The sequence below is a fragment of the Scaptodrosophila lebanonensis genome, unplaced genomic scaffold, assembly GCF_003285725.1.
Source record: "Scaptodrosophila lebanonensis strain 11010-0011.00,11010-0021.00 unplaced genomic scaffold, SlebRS2 tig00000001-arrow-pilon, whole genome shotgun sequence".
In the NCBI taxonomy this organism is placed as follows: domain Eukaryota; kingdom Metazoa; phylum Arthropoda; class Insecta; order Diptera; family Drosophilidae; genus Scaptodrosophila; species Scaptodrosophila lebanonensis.
In genome coordinates, this window is record NW_022060529.1 from 13317710 (window position 1) to 13340832 (window position 23123).

Below are 23123 nucleotides of genomic sequence, written 5' to 3' on the forward strand. Positions count from 1 at the left end.
TAAATAACGGTTTATATTACACGTGGGCACAACAAAATGTCGGTTTGCATTGGTGTCACTCGCTTGTCTATAAGAGTGTGCGTGTTTCCAACTCCCATTTACATTGCGAAATTTTGACAATAACTTAGTTGTGGATAGTCACCATGTTGCCTGAAAGGCCACGCAGCAGCAATTTACATACTCGTATATACAGCTTTTAATTTGTCCGTAACTGCAGAGCACAGCTGTCCAATTGATTAGCCATTATGCACTAAGCACAAAGGGTAAGCAACAAATAATTGAAGTTGGAATTAAGCATGCAAACCAGTTTGAAGATCCGCTCAGCGGATATTCAAGTGTGACTTGGGGGCTGTGTGCGTAAGCTTCCTTCACTGTTGACCTATTATTGTATGAAGGCACTCCTCATACTGTAGAACAATATTTTCACAAAAATAATAGGCTGGCAGTGGGGTGGGGGTCCATAAATACATATATTCAGCTTAGGTATTTTATACTGAAGAAGAGTACATACTCGTATATAATCTAATCTAATCTACACTATTATACTATTTTAGGCTCTGGTTACTGGGTATGAAAACTGAAAACATTGCTTATAAGTATTAACAATTTTCGCCCTATATTTTTAATTGCGAATTGTACCATTTTTATTTTTCCGAAATAATAACTTGCTCAGGTTACTTTAGTTTTTGTCCATTGAGGGCCAATAAGACAGGCTGATTTTCATGTTTTGAAGATAGAAAGCCCAAAGCAACGAAGATACGTCCTTTGAAGGACAGGCATGGTGAAAAGATGGCACATTTCGGAAATTTTTTGGCAGAAAAATGATGGGCCAGATGTGAGAACCAAAGGCAAAGTATTTGCCGTACTGCCAACTCTGCCAACCTTTGGTTGTCAAAAGGTTGCATTCCGAAAATATGAAATATTCCCTGACAGCCAGAGTACGATTCGGCTAAAGAGAAAATGACATTTGGCTCTCAGCTTTTGCCTTTTGCTTTTGCTTCTCGGAATGCGTCCAACTGCAACACGAGCCCAAAATACGAGCTAGCTAAAGTATTCTAGCCAACATTTGGCTGTCGTTGCCTGTCTTTCTGTCCTTCTCCCTCAGCTTTAAGCCATGTATTTGCAAGGGCTTTCTGACATTCGAAGTGCAATAATCTCTGCATGACCATCATGAATGTCTATTGTCCATTACCGGGCAGGCTTCTTCTGAGTGGAAAGATTCCATGCACTGTACTGTGGTGCCTGACGTAATTGTCGAACCGTTAGATGGTTCTGCCACAAATATAACCCTATTGATGGAGGTATTCATTTCTATAGAGTAATAATATAATATAAATCAATTTCTGTGCTGCAACTGAAATTATTGGTGTACGTTTTAGGAGCACTGCTCATGAAGTACTGCCTTGAATACTCAAATTATGACATCTTCGGACGCTCTAAGTAGTCGAAAGGATAATTAACGCAATTACACAATCTACCGATTTATTTATTAAATTGTGTGTTGTTTGTAATTTAAAAGAAGAAACAAACAGTGGCTCGTAAAAATAGTACACTTTATATAAAAACCGTGAAACAATTTTTGTCACAATTGCCAATTTTATTTGCACTGCCATTTCTGTAATCAATTAATTTGTTCAGCTGTAACCGAACGTTCAATCAAATTATATTTTTTTCATTTGTACAGATGCTGCTGCGGCCAGGCACAGGTCACCCATCAGACTATTCCAGGCATCGAGAGCGGCTCGCCGGGCGACAACTGGCTGCCAACGAAGCACACACGTCCCCAGCCCACCGACGCCTATGGCACTATTGAGTTTCAGGGTGGAGCCCATCCCACTAAGGCGCAAGTACGTTACTCGATGATGCAGAGAGCAATGTCGTAGTTTTTAAATTTAAGCGACAGTCGGGTCCCCGTTCCGCAAAACTCACAACTGTCTCCAGTGCTGGTACCGAATTACTTACCAAGTGACCGGGCCACGTGTGCGTGCCATCAACATTTATTAGGCAGACAGCCCACATCTTTAAAGTCAATTTTGCTTAGTGTGCTTGTGTAACTGATGATGATGCCATTCAATCATTCACTCACTCACTCACTCACTCACTGATTCGCTCTTTTGACTTTGTTGTAGTATGTGCGTCTGTCATTCGACACGAGGCCTGAACTGTTGGTGCAGCTGTTCACAAAGGAATGGAATCTGGAATTGCCAAAACTTTTGATAACCGTGCAAGGCGGCAAGGCCAACTTTGATTTGCAGGCCAAGCTGAAAAAGGTAAGCACCCGCCCACATGCGGGCATACAAAAACTTTGCGCAAACAACTTCAGTTTGCGGCTCTGCAAGTGTCGTGCTTCACACGCCGCGGCAAGTAGTGGAGTGGCTGAAGATAATCATGATTCTGCTGCCTGCTTCTCTCAACCTGTCTACCACATGATTTTCCGACTTTTCCAAATGCGGCCGAACTAATCATTGTATTACACTTGCAGGAGATACGCAAGGGATTATTGAAAGCGGCAAAAACCACAGGTGCTTGGATATTCACGGGCGGAACGAACACCGGTGAGTGCTTCTATTTTCTCATGTAAATACGCATAAAATATGTATATATTGTATATATAAGATAGCAACACTTTGCAAGAAAGGTCAGAGACAATGCCATTGAAGTTACGCTACTCCCTAATAAAGGTCAGCGGTCAACCACAGACCAAATAAGTCACACATCAGCCAAAAATCACTCTGCTATGATGTTTGCCATTTTTTTTAAAGCTTTCATTCCATTTTATTTTGTTGATATTTTTCTTACGTTTATTGTGGCTACGTTGTTATTTAACTTTTCGCCACGCTGTGCCTTCAATTAAGTTGAAAATATAAAAAAATAAATTACAAAAAAAAAAACAACAAAAAAAACTCAAGTTATTTACTTGGCCATTGTTGTCTACTTTCAGGCGTCACCAAACAAGTGGGCGATGCTCTGCTTCTCGAGGGCCAGCAACGCACCGGACGCGTCGTCAGTATTGGCATTGCGCCCTGGGGCATTGTCGAGCGCAATCACGAGCTCTTGGGCCACAACCGTGAAGTGCCCTGCCACAGTATTAGTTCACCAAGGTGGGTCACGCACAAAAATTGGCGTTATAAACTGTGTACTCCTCGTATACGTATATGGAATTAGCTTGCTCTTTAATGTGGGTGTTTTGAGGAATTTAGCCAAGCAGTCCGCATACATACATATATGAATAGGCACATGTGTAGGAGAACTCATACGAAAGAACGCAATAAGTGCGGCCTTCTTGCATATTTCATGAAGAATGTAACCACATGGAGTTATCGACAAGAAACCTACGAGTATCTGTGCAACAAAGCAATCATACCATGGTTCATTAAATATTAACCAACTTCTTCATATCACATACATAAGTGCGTGAGAATTTTCATTTACCATTTGCTAAATAATGAATGTCAACTGAAAATTACATACATATTTGTAAATAAGCAGTAGTTGAGACTCTAACTAGATATAATTGTTTTTTTAATTCCCATCAATTATAACAAATAATGGTAATGGTATTAAATGTTTGCAATTTCTTAAATATTTTGCAGATGCTTAATTGAATAAATATTGTCTTCAAGCTTAAACTGTTCGGGGGGTCGGGAAATTCATATATAAATGCTATGAATTGTATTTTGGCATACCATTTGTGAATATACATAAAGTTTTTTTTTTTTCTACAGGCGCATTTAAACGCAACTCTTTTATCCTTCGGGACCACAGGCTGTTTGTTTTCGAAAATCAATTTGCATACTGTTTAATGTTTATCAATTTATATGTACTCGTATTTGATTTTTTGAAGGGTACATTTTAATATTCAACAGTTCTACATAATTTGGTTCGCATTATAACATGAAATTCTATTGAATTGTGTTTGGAAAATGGAAAGATTTTCGATTTCTTGACACAGAGACCAGTGTACGGGAATACTTAACAAACATCTACTATGCATGAAACGACAAGCTGATTGTTTTCCCAAAGCGACTTGGGTATTTGTTTTAGATCAGTTTCTTTCATTTGTTGTTGTTATTATTTCAGGTCGAAATTGGCTGTCCTGAACAATCGACACGCATATTTCTTGCTGGTTGACAATGGCACACAGGCCAAGTACGGCGCTGAATTGATTCTGCGGCGCAAACTGGAGAAATTCATTTCGAATTTAAAGCTACATCCATGTAAGTACACGAAATAAGCGAATTAAATGAACAGCAAAGTGCAGCATCGCAAATCAAAGAAACAACCGAGGAACAAATAAACGCAGTGCGATGCATGACCGAATCGTCGAATTACAGTCAAATAGTAGTCGAAAAAAGCCGAGCAGGTGTTACCAAAAGGACGAATCGGCAGTGGATGACTGAATGCGAACAGTGACAAAGGCAATCATTCAAGAGGATTTTCATTTCGAGCAGCAGCTTGTCAGAGACTGATGTGCGGCGCACCTGACAACTTGCAGTCTCCACACTGCCCTGCTCTCTGCAAGTGTGCAATTTTCTTTTCACACACATACGAGTACACACACACACACACACACACACTTATGCAGACTTAGACCCCAACAATTGTGCACATTGGCTTATGCACTTGTTTTCGACGGGCTTGTCTGCAATCAGTTTGCGGTTGGCAAGGAAATGCATTTCCCTAACCACAATAACAGGTGGAAATATCATTTGTGTTTTTCTTACAAAAATGTCGTTCCCACAGCTGCTCCGGGTTCCCATTACCCCGGATTCTTGTCGCTTTTATGCTCGCCTATTGAGAGGTTTATTATTATGGCCAGCGCATTGTGGCACGTTTGTAATGCATACTTGTTTGCGCCCCGAAGGGCACTTTCAATGGTTGCCCTGGCAATAATAGTATTATTATTATGATTAGTGTTATGCTCTTGTTAAAATACTCTACGGTGCATTAACTGGCAGGGCTGCCTTTCAACCATTAAGCATTAATTAATTTTTTTTAATTCTTTGATTTCTTAAATGTCGATATAGCTGCTTATGAGCCTGGGCATATTTAATAAAGCAATAGAATTTAAATAATTGAATCTGACTCCTGCAACAGCTTAACTTACAACATTGCCTCAAAATATTAAAATTAAAACAAATAATAACCTATAATTTAATTGTTTTTAGGAATTTTGATTTTTTTTTTTAACTCAAGCGTTAATTCCTTTGGTTTTTTTTAATTATCTTCCTTATCGAACATTTTGCTTTTATGACCTCGTGCGATTAGATATAATCTCGGATATAATTGTTTGTTAAAGGCAAATCGAAACAATTTAATAGCATTTCTGCGAAAAGGATATACAAGTATTATGAGAATTGTAAACAATATCCATGCGTATACCTTGCATTTTAGCACGACAAAGTTTAATTTAATTTGAGCAATGCCATATAAATTCGCATATAAAAAAGTATTTACTTGTGCCTGAATTGTTTCATTTTAATAACGCCTCGCCTCCGCTCTCTTTGCAGTTACACATTCCAGTACACCCGTCGTCTGCCTCGTTATCGAGGGCGGCACAAACACGATACGTGCGGTGCTCGAGTACGTGACGGATTCCCCGCCGGTGCCGGTCGTGGTGTGCGATGGATCCGGGCGTGCTGCCGATCTGCTCGCCTTTGTACACAAGTAAGTCGCCTTCAGTACAATAACGTTTAATATGATTTGTGCGAATGCATGTCCTGAAGGCAGCCTTCAGAGCTTTAATAGCGCCTGATGGCCTGGCAGCTAGGGGGTATAATTGGTCCATAGGAATACGAGTAGCGGTCGCTTAATGCCAACGCAATTAATGAGTAACCGCAGTTTGTGTAAATTTAATTAAAGACACGTTGCCCTGCAAACTGCCGTTTCTCATTGTCCCTCCTTTCCACTATTTTCCACTTCACGCTCTCGCTGGTTTCATTTGCAGAGCTTACGCTGCTTGTTGATATTGTTATTAGTGCGGCTGCTGCTCCTACTTTTCGTCAAGTTTTCCACACAACGACAAATTGTCCTGCGTACCCGTAAATATTCCAAAGTCAACTGCTGGCTTTGCCCGCATCAACTTCTTTGGGTACACGACACAGCGCGAATATTTAAATCTTGGGTACATCGTAGGCGACCTACACCTACACCAACACACACACACACACACACACACACACACACACACACACACACACACACACAGACAACACACGCACACGAGCACAATGTGCCGCACATAATTGCGCATACGCAATGTTACCCTTTCTGTGTCAATATTTTTGTTTTATTTTTCTAACTGTGTGGGTGGCGATGTGCTTGGCGTATACTTGTTGCCCTATTTGGTATGCTACATTAATTTTAATTAGACGCAGTAACAGCACTTCGGTTGGGTTTGCTCTGGGTCCCAACATTTTTCTCTTCCCCCCCCCCCCCCCTCTCCCCATATAGCCACTGCTTAAAAATTCCAAACTAACTTTATTTTTTCCCTTAATGTCTTGTTAAATTAAAGATACGCCTCTGATGGAGAAGAACAGCCAGTGCTCGAGTCCATGCGTGATTATCTTATTCCCACCATACAGAAGACATTCGAAGTTGGCATTGATCAAGCGGAAAAACTTTACCAGGAGCTCTTACAGTGCACACGAAACAAAAATTTGGTAAGATACAACACTTTTGTTTAAAATCCCTTTAATTTGGTCAGCAATAAAAATGCCTCGTAATCGCTCTTTACTATATTTCGTTGTAAGTCTTTCATGCAAATGACGCAGCAGTTTACGCATAAATGTACAACTTTTCATTAGCTTAAATTGAATAAAACGGGCAAAAGGTATAAGCAAGTATAGTATTGAAAATGCTCAGCGGCGTGTGATTAAGTTTTATTTATTAAAACAGAAGCTTTTACGTATACTTGCCGATTATGGTGGCTTTTTCTTGGCCAACTTCACAAATCAATTAATTATAAAAATGTACCTGGCATTGGTCATTTGTAAAGGCTTTCAAGCCGAGCACAAAGGGGTTTATGTCTTACCCTCTTTTTGAGGCAGCTAAAAAAGCTTGTAATAACTTAAACAACACTTTTCTGCCACATGCTCGAAACAGAGCTCAACTTCTCAATCACTTAAGACTGCCTCTTGAGTAGATTTAAATTTTGTAATTTATGCAGGCGCTAGATGCTGAAGAAGTTTGACAAATAATGATGCTACAAAAATTCAATTGAACGTGTAATGAATTTCAAATCACAGCAATATAAAGAGAGGGAAGACGTCCCGCAGACGTTTTTTAAGCTAACGAAATTCATTGTGTTGTGCGACATTTTGTCAAAGCTGCGTTTGGTTATTAAGATTTTAATTGGTTTTCCAGCAAGCATAGGCAATGAAGCCGTCTCTTCGCCGGGGTGTGGGGGGGAATGAAAATATACGAAAGGCCATGTCGTTCCTTCTTCTCTCCATCTTCCATATTGCGCATTGATTTCTTCACCGGCCCCCGCCTTCATTATTTCCAGATTACCGTCTTTCGTATACAAGAGAAACCCGAGGGGGAGGCCCAGGAGCTGGATCAAACCATTTTGACGGCACTCTTTAAGTCGCAGCATCTCAGTCCGCCAGAGCAGTTGAGTCTCGCGTTGACATGGAATCGTGTGGACATAGCACGCAGCGAGATATTTGTCTATGGGCAGGAATGGCCCAATGGTGAGTGCCTTTGCCTCTGTCTCCCTTTATGTGTGCGTGTGTGTGTATTGCGTGTGTGTGCGGGTCCCAAACAAAGTATGGATATTTAGTCTAATAGAAAAGATATACTGTACGTACTCGTATACACATTGATATGCATATTTATATTCTGCTTTTATTCGCCAAATCCCAAACCTAAGCAACACTCACATTATTTTCAATATTTGGCCTTCCTTTGTGTACTTACTGTGCCTTTGTATTTTAATTTTGTGGCATCCCTCCAGGCGCTCTGGATGAGGCCATGATGCAGGCACTCGAACACGATAGAATAGATTTTGTCAAATTACTTTTGGAAAATGGCGTTTCGATGAAGAAATTCCTAACAATACCCCGCCTCGAGGAGCTCTACAATACGAAGCATGGTCCAGCGAACACGTTGGGGTAAGTAGGGGGAGAATAACTAAATATTCCGTTAAAAAACAAAAATTTTAAAATTGCTTTCCAAACTTTTACCCAAAAGGGTGAAAGACTTAGTCTACGTCATTAAACATTTGTATATATGTAATACTCAAGGAAATACAAGTATAGTATTTGCCCTTATCTTCTACACTTATCCGCGTTAACTGTGAAAATACCGTGACTTTTTTGTGAACTATTTATGAGTAATCGGGAAAACTAGTCAACACTCAAAACAATTTGGGATGAAATATTTATAAATGCATTCAAAGGCTCATTGAAAAACTCCAAGGAAATGTGGGAAAATACTCTTAGATGTAAAAATATACATTTTGGAGCTTACAATATTTTCGCATTAATTTTGGTGTTACAATGCCATAACAAAATAAAAGGGATATTTACAGAAATATTAGTGCTAAAAATCTAATAGTTGTTGAAATCCACATATATTTTAAACAATTTTAAACTGACTGAAACTGATTGATCTTATACTATTTAAATCAGAAAAGAGTTTTTCCAATTTTCCGAAACTGTAATCTTCAATGGATGTGAATTAACGTTTTAAAAGGGATACATTAGGTTAGTGAAGAAGTATGTCACAGGCAGAAGGGAACACCTCCGCATTCCAATTATTTCTCATGTTTTTGTTAAGCTTTTGTACTGCGTATCACAAAATCACAGTATAGGGTAACTCATAGTTCGATACGCACGCCTATATACCGGTCACATTTGGTTTTTATTTATTTTCTACCTTTGCAGGTACATATTGAGGGACGTGCGCCCGCATATACCCAAAGGCTACATTTACACGCTGCACGACATCGGTCTGGTAATCAATAAACTAATGGGTGGCGCCTACAGGTAAGAGCACAAGAGCTGGAGAAAGTGGCAATGAAATTGAATGCAACATGCTCTGCTAAAGGCAGGAAATATTCACACTTAAAATTTAAAAAGTAAACAAATTCTGGCAATTAAAAGCTAGAACGAAAGCCAGGGAGACTCGAAGAAACGGTCAACCTGAGTGACGAGCAATTCCTTAAGGTTAGGAACAGGATAGTGCAAATTAGTTTATCACTTTAGTCCTTTCCCTTTAACTCCGGCCATATGGTTGGGTCCAGACGACTGCTGCCTTTGACTTGCTGCAGGATTACTGGATACGTTTTACGCGTTTCGGCATGCGGTTGCCAAAATTTGTTTATGAAAATTTAATAAGTTGCCACGAGCTTTGAGCGCTGGGTGCGTGCTTGAGCTTTTATTTGCGGGCCCTTGGTTTACTTTTTTTCGCTGGTTCCTCGGCGATGTCTGGAAAAGCGTAGCAATTATGCCGTATTAACATTTTGGCCAACGATGCATACATTTTTGCGGTCAAATTTAGTTAACGCGGCTTTTGCGGTTGCTTTATTTTGTTTTGTAATGGGAATATTTAAACGGAAGGTCGCTCCGAAATTTAGTTTTGGGTCTCAAAGGCGCAATGGCACAACGTGAAAAGAGCATTAGCTGCGGTCAAAACAACTTCTTTAAAGTATCAATCAACCTAAATTAAAACCAAACACCCTGTGAAAAAGTTTAAATTGTCTTAGAAGGGTAAGGAAAAGCGATTGCCACAAAAGCGAAGCTATTTAAGAAAAAAAAACCGAATTTCATCCTTGCTCGCCATTCTTGCTCTGGAATTCTTTTCTGTTTCAATTTTCTTCTAACTCGGTAATCCTGCTGTTGCTTTCAGGATTCCCTTGCCTGTTGCCTGTTGCCTCTTGCCTGTCGTTCAAGGAGCACTTAATAATGTTGTCTCTGTTGTCGTTCCTATTTCAACGTGTCAGAGCTACTAGACATACTAATTTAGAACTATTTTGTCGTGGCTTTTCTTTTTTGTTGTTGATGTTGTTGTATCTTTTGCTGTCGTATCTCTGGCATTTGACATTTGCGCTCTCGCACATTCTTGGCCTTGTGTCCGTACGGCGTGAAGCACAATAGCTATTCAAAAGTCGAAAGTTATCTGACAATCGCCCATTGATGGGAATGGGTTTGCTGAACCGGCGTCAAAGCGATTGTTGTTGCTGTCGTCGTCCTAATGCATATTTCGTTCGGTTCTCGGAGGCTTAGTCGGGGGGGTCGGGCTAGGGGTCGGGGTCTGCCTACCTTTTGTTTTCCTTTAAGTTGATTTTCCTTTAGTCGTGCTGTTTTATGGACGATTGTCATCGTCTAGCCGTTTAAGCCTCGCTGCCACAGTAGGCGCACTGTTTTCGGGCAGGGTGCTGCCAATTTGCCAATTTGGACGCAATTAAAAACGTTTAAGTCCTTGATTTGCTCTGCGATTAAATTAAATTTGTTTTGTAGGCTACGCATTTACTGATTTACTGGCGTTTTTATTTTTTGTCGTTCTTGTTGCCAAATCTCATAAATAATTTAACGAGATTGTTTTATTTCTGTAAGCCGCCAACGCCTTGCCATTTAATCGTGCTCTTGTAAAAGGTCGCAGCGCCGAGAAGGTACTTAAATGTGCCCTCATACGAGGGAACACGTAACGCTGCTCCACAGGATACAAACAGGCAATAATTTTGCTTCTAAATATAGCTGGAGATTTTGCTCATCCCCCATTATTGCCGTTGAATCAACAATTTGCTGTTATTACAAAAGCAAAAATTCAATTGGAAAAAGCAAACGCAATTACGTGCAATTTTCGGACCAGATAGAAATCACATTCGCATAAACAAACAGACAGACAGACAGACAAAAGGGCTAAAAGGCCTTAAAATGGGGCCGAAAGGAAGCACATAAAATACAAAATGAGCCTTAAGCGAAATAAGCATTCACGCCAAGCGACATTTTTATTTTGTCTGTCACACACACACACACACACATACACACAAATGCATGCCTGCTTTGTGTGCTGTGTGTGTCTTTAAATAAATTTACTGAAATGCAAATTGATGGAAAAAACTTGGCATCGCACTTGTGAATTTTCGCTTGACAATTGCCACCGAGCTTGGTATTGTATTTATTCTCTTGCCACGGCAAGCCCCCTCTTGCATGCCAATGGTTGGAGTTTTTATTCACGCACATACCCTGCCCGCAGATCTTATTATACGCGCCGCAAGTTTCGCCCCATCTACGCCAAGGTCATGAATAGCTATGCAAATGCCTGCCGGAAGTCCTCGACGTATCAATACCAACGCTATGCGGGCGCCAATTCGCTGAGCTTAGTTACCGGTTTGCTGCCATTCACCTCGGAAATGGCGCTCTTTGAGTTCCCCTTCAACGAGCTCTTGGTAAGTTATTAAGCCTCCTTGTCCAAAACCGAAAACCATCTGTTTAAGACATCTGCGCTCGCTCACTCACTTCAGATTTGGGCCGTGCTCACCAAACGACAGCAAATGGCGCTGCTCATGTGGACCCACGGGGAGGAGGCCCTGGCCAAATCGCTAGTTGCTTGCAAACTGTACAAGGCGATGGCCCACGAGGCCGCCGAGGACGACTTGGATACTGAAATCTATGAGGAGTTACGCTCCTACGCCAAAGAGTTCGAGAGCAAAGGTAAGTGAGTTTCGCGGCCATTCTAGAACTGTTTCAGTGTTAAATATTTTATTTTTATTATGGCTTCAATTCAATTAATCATTGAATTATTAAATTGACAGTTCTTCACCAATGGTCGAATAATTGCAGTATTATTCAATTTAAACCTGCTACTATGATAAACGCTGGAAAAAGTAGTCATAATTGAAGGTTTTTTGATTGCAGACAGACTTAATTTTTCGCAGTTTCTCATATTTAATTCATACTCGTAATCATTAAAGATTAAATGCGATTGCCTTCACAGAAAATATATAAATTTCTGTACCCTTCTGTTAGAATACTATTACGTGCCTCTTTTGACAGCAAACAATTTTGATTTGTATGAATAGCAATCGTGCTGGGCAAGCTGCCAACAAAATTAAATCGATACGCACGTTATCATACCAAGTTTATTTAAACAATTTCCCACATTTAGCGGCCAATCTAGTATTTATGTCCAGTTTCCTTTAGTGGAACTGTTCTATTTACAGCTTTTTTGCGATGATTATTAAAAACGATGCACAAATAAACGTAATAAGAGAAATAATTTTGCTGCTGTAAGAATTCATTTGGAAAAGTATTTGCAGTTTTAGATACGCCTTCTTTTAAAAGCAAATCAGACAATGTTTCAGGTGCTGTTCAATTTTCTACGAGTCTTATCAAAACTTATGAGAATTCCTATAGATATGTATTGTTCTTCCACACCTGGTATTTAGACATACTACATTCTACATCGACAAGCCAGAAGTGAGCTGTTTAAAAAGTTACACGAGTTTTAATCGTATTTCAATAAATTCAGAACCATTCAACAGTTGATTGCCAATCAAGTAATCTGCTTGAATAAAGGCGTTAATGTCACAGGAGGACTTTTTTCTGGGCCCTGGGTCTATCTGAGATAAAAAACATCACATTGATTGCATATGTATATACATACATTTTGTTCTGTTGACCGATTAAAATACAAAACGGTGGCAAATTTAACAGTCAGTTTCCCAGTATTTTTTTGAGGCCTTGAACGTTTTCAGATTTTCGTTTTCATGTAAATAAATTGTTGATTAAATTAAGTCTGAGCGTGGTCGAACCCATTTAATGGGCATTGATGATTGCTCGTTGTTCGCCGGCCACGTGCGAGCCTGAGTGCCACATGTGGCCACATTGCGGTATTTGTCCATCAAATGTCGTGCCTAATTAACGAAGTTACGTGGCTGGGGCTAATAGCTTTTGTGCGCTTTGCAGGCAACAAATTACTTGATTTCAGCTACCGCCAGGATGCGGAGAAGGCCCAACGGCTGCTCACCTGTGAGCTGCACTCGTGGTCTAACCAGAGCTGTCTCTCATTGGCCGTGGCCGCCAATCATCGCGCGCTGCTGGCACATCCTTGCAGCCAGGTTATCCTCGCTGATCTTTGGATGGGCGGTCTGCGTACACGCAAGAATACAAACTTCAAGGTGCGAGAGAAAGCTGCGCACACTGCGAGCCCCTTTCAATAGTTCCGCTCTATACATATTGCAGGTTATACTGGGCTTGATACTGCCTTTCTATATCAGGCAGCTGGATTTCAAGTCCAAGGAGGAATTGCAGCAAATGCCACAAACCGAGGAGGAGCATTTGGAGAACCAGAATCTGGATAACGATGACTCCGACCGTTCACAGCCCGATGCAGAGGTAAAAGCCCACAATCGCCTTTACCACTAGCACCTTGCCTTCTTTTTTTCATTGTTCAATTTGGTTTGATTTGTTATTCGAAATATTTGTTATTTGTTTGATTTTTTTATGAACTTATTCGCGACGTATATTCAAAGCATCAGTTAAGTGGCTTTAAATTAAAATTTTATTGATTTTTCCCCTTTTTTTCTAACTTTATAAATTGTAATTGGCTCCTAATTGTTTACCCATTTATCCACTAATCAACTTTACTACATTTACTTGCAACAAAAACAAACAAAATCCTGCGAATCGCGCTTCCTAATATCTACCCGTAACAACGAACGCTACCAACTACCAACTCGATCAATCTGTTTGTTTTAGAATGCGCTCTTAAAAGCGAAAAGATCTATTTCCTTGAGATATAGGATGAACTCGGGCCAAAGTAATCGAGACAAGGTAGTAATATGCCTCAACAGGTTCTTTCAATATTTTATGTAAACGATGTCTATGTAATACTTAATTATTGTCTGTGCTTATCATATCTACTATAAAACAACTTACTCTGTATGCCTACACTCCCATTTATAATCTCTTTCTGTCAATGTTCTACATACTCGTATACTCGTAAATGCGTTACTAATGCGCAATATTTCTTAGCTATCTCTGAACATAGCTCTTGTGTGCTACTATATCTGTCTAAATAACTATCTACTCGTACTTCTTTGTATTAATAGCAACAGTTTTGAATTTTGTGTCAACAGTTTCTCTGCCGTATGCTATACTACTATACTATATATACTCTACTGTCTGTGCTACATACTTTCGTACAGATTCGTGTTATTTATGTAAAATACATGTTTAGTTTTTATTGATTTCTGTGCCGTTTCGTCTGACGTTTCATGTAATACATGCCTGTATACTACATTCATATTTTTAGCCGTAGCGCCAGCTACACCCAGCTAATCAAGTTTTTAGACCAACTTGCAACCTATATATATATATATATGTGTGTGTATGTGCGTCTGCCTATGTATAAAGGCAGGACTAGGGGGGAGGGGGTACCCTTGTGCTAAACGACACGTGATGTGTAATTGACTTTAATTGGCTCTTGGTTTTAGTTTAGTGCATAGGCAACAGTTTCATGTGAATAGTAAAATAGGCTTAGCAGTAAAAACGTTTTTGTTTCCCAATGACATTTCCTCTTCAAATCAGAGTGTGCAGTTTATGGTTACAGACACACACGAACATATATGCCCCAGATTAATTAGTGAGGTCCGTGCGCATTTGTCTGCTTGTATTTTCTTCTATCCATCCACTGATGGTGCCCGTAACTTGATACACTTTCTTTTAACAATCTATTTCTTTCAACACATCTCGGCCATCAAAGTGCAAACTGATAGCGCTCGAAAAGAGTTCGCCGTCCAATAACAGTTTAACGCATTCAACAAACGTAAGTTTCAGGAATTTTAAGCACCGTAGCTTCCCCCAATTGCAACATCCATGTACATATATTTATAATCAAAGTAATTATAAATTAAGTGCCTAACCCCATTATGTCGGTCATAACTCGTTGCGGTGCTTCCACCTGCATATATACATACTATATATATCAATGTAAGGCTAATTTCATGATAATTTAGTTTAAAGTTCAATTAAGCAATAACGTTCGATGAACGCCATGAAAACACAAACACAAACACAAACAAGCACGCACGCTTCAAATACTTGTCTGTATGTATGACTGTTCTAACTGTTTAGCCATGCACTATATTATATAGTATGTATGTATGTAGCAATGTAGCAGCTTCAGTAGAAAGCACTGCACTTGTGAAAATATTGTTTTTCACTTATACGGATGTGTGCACACACACATAGAAGGACACATGCATCGACGCATACACACACGCTTTCACACATAGGGAAAATCCTTTAATCAGAAAATCCAAGCAAAATCTATGGATAGTGGGGATGAGAACTTTACAAAGCATAGCTAGGCAGAAACTGTGGACTATAGTCGCCAGCTTTTGTTACTTCTTTGATCCTATTGGTTTCTATACTGAACGAAAGGTGAACTTAATTAGTCTAAAGTATAATAGGTATTTTATCATTTTACATTTTACTCTACTACTTTTTCTAATTCTCTCAATTTAATTGTGAGTTGAAAAGCAGAAATCTAATAAAAATGAAATTATTTTTATGTTAAAAATTAATTTTTGGGGGCAACTGTAATGTTCATAGTGACACTTTTCAATCTTATTTTGTATATCACATTCAACCCTATATCTACGGCAATAACCTGTCATATTTGTTTTTACACTTACTCGTAATGCAAATCTTCCTGTTACATACAAGTATATATTCAAAATGTCCCTAGATACACATTTAATCTAGAGTGTCTGCATTGATTAGAATCAAATAATCGTATACAAAAACTATTTATATGTATTTATATTGCGGGCAGCATTGCTCTTAGCTAATGAGTAAATCAAAAAGCATTATTGTGTTATCTTATAAATACGAAACATGTGCATAAACCGTTACAGGCTCTATTGGCGGATACTTATTCAGTGCGCGATACAAAAGTTCACGAAAATGGCAAAGTGAGTAATTGCAACAACAACCTCGTAATGACAAATGCATATAAGATCTATGGTTCCATTCTACACGCACACACACAAACAAACACACCCAAACACATACATATCTTCCTACCTACTTATGCATAATTCATTGAAAAATAGGCATTGGGCCCTGAAAAGTGCAACTTCTCCAAAAGTAATTCATTCAATTCAATTAATAAGCATCTCTTGCGATTTATTAGATTTTTAGCATCACAACATCAGCAATGAATAATTGCTGTCTGGTTTCTTTTTCTTCCAATTACGTATTACAATGTAACTTGCGACGTTACGCATACGCCCCGTAGACGCACACTCGTACTATTTACCAAAAAATTCAATTCAATCGCAACAACAACATCAGCAAGCATATGAGAAACATGTGCTAATGTCTTATACTATAAACTATACTATATATTCCAACATCTCCATCACAGTTGAAAATAGAATTTTAGCTCTGCATTCTCACATGGATATCCAATAGTATTAGACATCTAACGCTTTTATACATCCGCCTGAGTATTGAGTATTGAGTACCAACAATTTTTGTAATAATAAATTTTCAGGTTAATCTCACAGCTGGAGCGGAAGAAGCACCCTCCAAAGTTAGTTCTCCCACTTTTGGTTTATCATATTTCGAACTTAATCTTTCTGAATAAATAAATGCAATACATTAATTTAATTAATTAGCGCACCTCACCACCAACCTTTTAATACTCGTACTTATACATTTACTTTAACTACTAAAACATATCGAAAGGGGATCTTTCGAATAACTTGGCATATTGGAATACTAAAGTAGTTTCAATTTATTAATTAATTATTAGTACTCGTACTGTACATACTCGTATTTTGCTTTTTGTCCAATGCTTGCCATACACAAGTAGAGCTCATTTCCCTATGCCATCGGATGCTGCGCAATATTCTGCCATAATTACTCAACTCCTCCTATGCATGCTATGTATGCCATCTCCATTAAAGACCGCTTTTGCTCATAATTGCATTATTTAAGTAGAAATACTCGCCAACTACATGCCGAAAGTTGCACATTTATACGTTTAATTGAAGACCATTGCATATACGTAATATTACGTTGTATAGTATGTTCTCACAATGCCCTCGCTCTTTAATGAAACGAAGCTCGCTGTTCCATTGCACCTAGTTGAATTTAGTTGAAGCTCAATATTTTTGCTACAAACTCGTATGTAACTTTGTACATATATTACTACATATATAGCTAACATACATACAAGTATGTACATATAGTATGTGCATATGCACCTTTATGTTTATCATTCATTTGCATACGACGAGTCGACAAACGAATATGTATCTTTTGTCTTGTCTCTATCGACTGGCACAGGTCTCGCTCACCGACTCGGATCCATCGCAGTTTCGCGAATTCTTTCACATGTCGGAGTATAATGAAATCAAGCAGCATCAGCCGTTGCGATTGAAGAAAAAATTCTATGAATTTTACACGGCGCCCATTACAAAGTTCTGGGCCGATTCGGTAAGTAGCAAGCGGAAATAAGTAGCTAGTGTTTAATTTCCGCCGGAAGAGTTGTGCTGGACAGGCACATACCGCTGGCCAGCGTGACTGCTGCTTGACAGTTTATTTTTCTGTTTGTTTTAAGCTCTGGCCTGTAATTTATTTTATGCCCTAATCTGTGTTCGTGATGGTGTTTCGTTCTATTTTCTATTTCCACCTTTCTCGCAGATCGCCTACATGTTTTTTCTGATAATGTTCTCGTTCACGGTGCTCGTCAAAATGGGTCCTGCGCCCCGCTGGCAGGAATGGTATTCGATTGCCTACATAACCACGCTCGGGTTTGAGAAAGTGCGCGAAATTGTATCCTCGGAGCCAGTGGCAATTACGTAAGAATTACAGTTAAAGTCGATTGTTAATTACGTGTAATGAGCATAAATGAGCATTCTTTATGAAAGTGTGTGAATGGGAGAGTGGGTGCGGATGTGTTCTGATTAAAAAGATATGCCTTCCTTCCTTCCGTCCTGCCTGCATTACCATTTCATTCGTTTTTCACTCCACATTTCCCACATTTCGTCCCAACGCCCTTGAATTTGAACACTTGATTTACTCGAGTGTTGTACCCATTTATACGCACTATTCATTAATTCAAATATGCCTCATGTCCCCCCGCCTCCGCCTACGCCTCCGCCTACGCCTCCGCCTCCCGCAGTCATAAATTTTCGGTGTGGGCCTGGAACATGTGGAATCCGTGCGATGGTGCGGCCATCATACTATTTCTTATCGGACTGGCATTTCGTTTTCGACCGAACACAATGGACATTGGACGTGTGATTTACTGCGTGGACAGCATTTATTGGTATCTTCGTATATTGAACATACTTGGCGTGAACAAATATTTGGGTAAGTTCTCGATGCACTTTTCCCCGTTCATATCAATTTTTCTTCACCCACACTGTACTCGTATATTGAAATCGAATCGATGGGGCACTTAATTAAATACATCATCTGTGTACTTGCAGGTCCACTGGTGACCATGATGGGCAAAATGGTGAAGAACATGATCTACTTCGTGGTGCTGCTCGCGGTGGTATTGATGAGCTTCGGGGTCAGTCGTCAGGCCATTCTCTATCCGAACAACGAGCCAACGTGGCGTTTAATACGCGAGGTAAGTCGAGCCTTTAATAAGTTCTGATGTACTAATGCGCGAGAGTGTGTGTCCGTGTGTGTGTGTGAAAGAATATATATCCACTATACATATATGTAAGTAGTAGCAAATATTGTTGACAGATATTTGCTTTAAAATATCTCAAATGATTCACAAAAATATTTGTGCTATACAAAAAAATAGAACCCGTCCTATTTAATCTTGGCTGGCTACTCGGAATCGTTGTTCAAATGGCTATATATTTGAACACTAATTTCCATATTGACATCCAGCAATGCTTAAAGGATTCCAGATGACGAAAATCACAATCTCTTTGATAATTTCGTTTATTTATAAGTGTATGTTAAGTGTGGTCGATATTTTGAAAAAACACATTATTCCTTCATTGTCCTGGACAAATGTTATATTCATATGTCCCCCATACTATGAATTGATTATGATGCGATATCTACAAACAAAGAAGATTTTCCTGCACAATTTAATTGATAGCGATCTTTAAATATACTCGTACGTATATACCTTTAAAAGCTCTGTTGGTTACCAATGAAAATATGTTCTTAACTGCTAAATAAACGAACGCAGCCTTAACTGTTGTGGCACAGACTGTGTCTGGACTATTTGCTGAGCTATCGTCTGTATGTAATTGTGTGAGCTAATTTGTTTGTGTGTGCGTGTGTGTACGAGTATGTGTATGTGTGTGTGTGTGTGTGTGTGTCTATGTTATTTGCATTTATTTAAATATGTATTTTGTGCCTACACTGACTACAGCTTCCCTTGCAGCGGCTGAAACAAATGAGAAGACAGTTAAATTGTATTTAAACGGAGTACATGCATTTACTTAATAGGAAAAGAACATTTTTGGCTCTAACTCTCTCACTATGCTCACCACGAGTAGTAGATAGTAGCATTCATTTTTGGCATAATAAGTACATATTATTAATACAAAATAATAATAAAGAAAACACCCGTAATGTAGCTTAGTTCTATTGACATTTTGCGTACCACACAGTCCATTTTTAGCAAGTTTCCTATTCGTTGTCATATAATCGTATGTATGTAACAATGCTGAGCATAACAAACTAAAAGCTATTTTCATTGTATTGTACTGTATTCTTCTTTCTTTTGTACTTTCAAAACATTGAACAAATCACTTCGATCACCTCGCTTCACTTTCCTCCTCATTCACCTGTCGAATTTTCATTAAATACGCACCTCCACTGTACGCTCCATTTCTACATTCGAATTCCTTGAATAAATCGCAAATCGGCAGGTTATCGCCGGCTCGATTGTAGCGCCCGGATTCTTGGGTGCCATGGGCCATAACAGTCGTTCGCACAATGCGCGCGGCGCTGGCTTTGGACCCAGCGTCTTTTCTGGCTATCATCGTGGCCACAATCCAGCGGCAACAGCACCACCAACAACAACAACCAGCACAACTACAACAACAACGACAGAGGGCACATCAGTGCCCCTAACACCAACAGCAACAGCCACTGAGCACGCAACAACAACAACAACAACAGCAACCCCAAACGACAAAGTCGAGCTTTACAATTTGTTGAGCGGAAATCTTACAAATGTACACCCAAATGACAATCAAATTGGTTTGCTATATAAAAAGAGAAAGTACTCGTACTCGTAGATCGGCATAGTATATGGCGTCGTTAGCTAACACAAAACAAAACAAAAAAAAAACAAAAACGAATTAGTATTATGAATTTATTTAAATACACCTACTCGTATACTGATACCAGCCTCAATGTCTATATATGCAACATAGTTGTGCCTTAATTAAATTTTCCATATTCTTTTCCTTACTTGATTTGTTGTCAGCGGATTCCTTATTTCGCAATTACCTATAGGTGTGTCTGTGTGTGTCTCGCTCTCTCTCCCTCTCTCTCTCTCTCTCTCTCGCTCATCCTCTCTGTATATATTAACTCAATGACCCCCTCTGTCTCCTTCCTTTGCTGTCAATCTGTACGCTCTTAACTCTAGCCTTCCTCTACGAGGGGCATTAACTGTGCCCCTGATTCTGTGTAGTACTTATAAGCGTGAGACTATAATCTCGTTTTCTGCTCGCAGCCTTCATTGATTTTTTATCATATACGTGTACATGTATAGTACCTTTTTAGTGTAGTACTCGTATATATATATATAGCAGAATGTGTGTTGATATTGTTGCATGACTCTTAAAAACTCGATACGTAAAATGCTTGTTTTAGCATCCATACTAGTATGAGAAGTAAATGTGTGTACTCTGTTACTTATTATGAATATTTATGAAGACTTATTTTTTGCATTTCAAGCGCGAATATTAATGATTTATTTGTCTTTTCCTTTCAACCAACCTCTTGACTCTGTTCGATTTTTTTTTTTTTTTTTTTTTGTTGTTTATTTTCTTACCGTTTGCAATATTTTACATTTTGCATGCAAAATGCTATTAGCGCTTACATAATGCCGCTGGCTTGCTGCATTCTTGTGCATCTTGTGGCTCAGACGATCCAAAGTGTCCTGCAGCAAAAGGTTATAGTTCATCTACATATATCCAATTCAGCAGAATAGAACTCGAATACAACTTCTGATAATAGAACACCGATGCTGCAAAGCATTATATAAATGATCTGAAGGGATCAGCTATTAAGAGCTTACATTTCTAAGTTACTTAGCATGTTGACAAATTGGTGTTTGTATTAGAACTTCCCATACTTGCTTCGTCATATTTCGAAACATTTTAAAATAAAATGCATTTCCAAGAAACGTTTCTAAAATAAATGTGTTCAGAAAACATGACCAACTTCCAATTTGGAGGCATATAGTATACCTATCAAAGCTTTTTTTGCCAACACAATTGGAAAAAGTGAATATTGAATAAGATGAAGTCATTTAATATGTGTCCAAAATTTCTTCTTTATAACGTTATTCTGCTTTACGACTAACTTTAAAGTGAAGTTCGAAATAAGATTTCAAAAGACACAATTAAGAGTAAATTCCACCAGCTGGACCTTAACCCAATTAGCTTGGGAATTTGAATAAATTGAAAGTGTGAATTGTCTTTTAGCTCTCCCATTTCTTTAATAAGCCGAAAATCTTCAGCAGCAGCTGGATAGAAGCTCATTATGCATACGAGTATGTAATGAACTGAGAAATAAATAGCGCCACTTGCTGCTGGGACACTGTGGTAGTCGAGCCATAGGGGCACAGATTGGCGTCCATGTGTTTTAAAATCAGAATTGAACCAAGAAAACAAATCTCCACCACACACACACTGATAAACAGCCACACACAAGTATAGCTGTATAGCTGTCTAGCTGTCTAGTATGTATGTACATTTATACTATATAGTTGTATGTATATGGCTAGTACTGGCTGCCAACTCGATATCTACACGAACCCATACCCCCAAACATACAGAAATGTTATGCCAACCGGAATTATATTACCTTCCTGCTGCCTTTTAATCGCTCCCCTTAATTTATCGTTGCACAGGTCACCTACCAGCCCTACTTTATGTTGTACGGTGAGGTGTTTGCGGACGATATTGATCCACCCTGTGGCGAGGATCCGCGTCAGCCCGCCTGTGTCACGGGTACGTATGGCCGGCAATCTATCTCAATATCCTAGTAGAATGACGTAATACAAGTTTGTGTGGAAAATGCTCTGTTCTGATATTGCAGGTCATTGGGTTACGCCAATAACGATGTCCATGTACTTGTTGATTGCCAATATTTTGCTAATTAACCTTCTCATCGCCGTCTTTAATAACATATTCAACGAAGTTAACTCGGTGTCTCATCAGGTGAGTAAATGGCTAAGAAGTAGCCGAGCATTCAATAGTGCGTGGTCTTGATTCCCACCCATGTGGTTTTGTGTTTAGGTGTGGATGTTCCAGCGCTTCACCGTCGTCATGGAGTACCAGCAGAAGCCGGTCCTGCCACCGCCCTTCATAGCCTTTTGCCATTTCTATTCGCTGCTCAAGTATTGTGTGCGCAAAGCGAAAGGTGAGCCCGGAATGAGAAAGTTTAGCTTTGTTCCCTGTGAGTTTTCATCTGAGCGCTCATGTAATATCTAACAGCAATAATGTACAAATATATACTTTTTTCTTTTGCGTGCCTGCCCTAACACAACTTAATAATCAACTGCATCAACATTATTACCTACTAATACAACATCAATATAAAATATGTGCCTACTTGCTGCCTTTGATTGCTAAAACATTCAACAACGATAACTTACTAATAATATATACTTATATATATATATGCATATATATATATTTTGTTTTCCTTTTGTGCGGCAATTTCCAATTCGTGTGGCTGCCAAATACGTGTATTTCTTTTCCGTTCGAACTTTTTTCAATTGAATTTATATTCTCTTCCGTTGCTCCTTACGTTTTTAACTGTCATGATTGGCCGTGTTTTGTTGTCGTATGCCTGACAACGCTTGATGTGCACTAAACACCGAACTGAAATTGTCTGGACTTTGACTTTGACACTGACATTTCGGTCTGTGCACATCTCGAGCTC

At 39.1% G+C, this 23123-nt stretch overlaps 1 protein-coding gene across 13 annotated transcripts in view; it reads left to right on the plus strand.

Annotated features, from left to right (window-relative positions):
- Positions 1 to 23123, plus strand: part of LOC115631427 (transient receptor potential cation channel trpm) — a 45681-nt gene that overhangs the window by 16641 nt on the left and 5917 nt on the right. For 5 of the 13 annotated variants that reach the window (XM_030528193.1, XM_030528201.1, XM_030528209.1 and 2 more), the window contains 22 exons: positions 1685 to 1847; positions 2130 to 2270; positions 2483 to 2555; positions 2942 to 3101; positions 4081 to 4217; positions 5511 to 5667; positions 6515 to 6662; positions 7508 to 7694; positions 7958 to 8114; positions 8889 to 8990; positions 11203 to 11395; positions 11471 to 11660; positions 12915 to 13126; positions 13191 to 13343; positions 15869 to 15925; positions 17307 to 17456; positions 17664 to 17821; positions 18145 to 18335; positions 18455 to 18600; positions 22087 to 22186; positions 22275 to 22396; positions 22475 to 22598. In XM_030528193.1, coding sequence (XP_030384053.1) covers positions 1685 to 1847; positions 2130 to 2270; positions 2483 to 2555; positions 2942 to 3101; positions 4081 to 4217; positions 5511 to 5667; positions 6515 to 6662; positions 7508 to 7694; positions 7958 to 8114; positions 8889 to 8990; positions 11203 to 11395; positions 11471 to 11660; positions 12915 to 13126; positions 13191 to 13343; positions 15869 to 15925; positions 17307 to 17456; positions 17664 to 17821; positions 18145 to 18335; positions 18455 to 18600; positions 22087 to 22186; positions 22275 to 22396; positions 22475 to 22598 — 3221 coding nt within the window. Of the gene's footprint in view, positions 1 to 1684; positions 1848 to 2129; positions 2271 to 2482; positions 2556 to 2941; positions 3102 to 4080; positions 4218 to 5510; positions 5668 to 6514; positions 6663 to 7507; positions 7695 to 7957; positions 8115 to 8888; positions 8991 to 11202; positions 11396 to 11470; positions 11661 to 12914; positions 13127 to 13190; positions 13344 to 13706; positions 13782 to 14712; positions 14776 to 15868; positions 15926 to 16509; positions 16549 to 17306; positions 17457 to 17663; positions 17822 to 18144; positions 18336 to 18454; positions 18601 to 19870; positions 20066 to 20098; positions 20180 to 22086; positions 22187 to 22274; positions 22397 to 22474; positions 22635 to 23123 lie in introns of all 13 variants that reach the window. The other 8 variants (XM_030528217.1, XM_030528233.1, XM_030528160.1 and 5 more) reach the window with 7 other exon arrangements.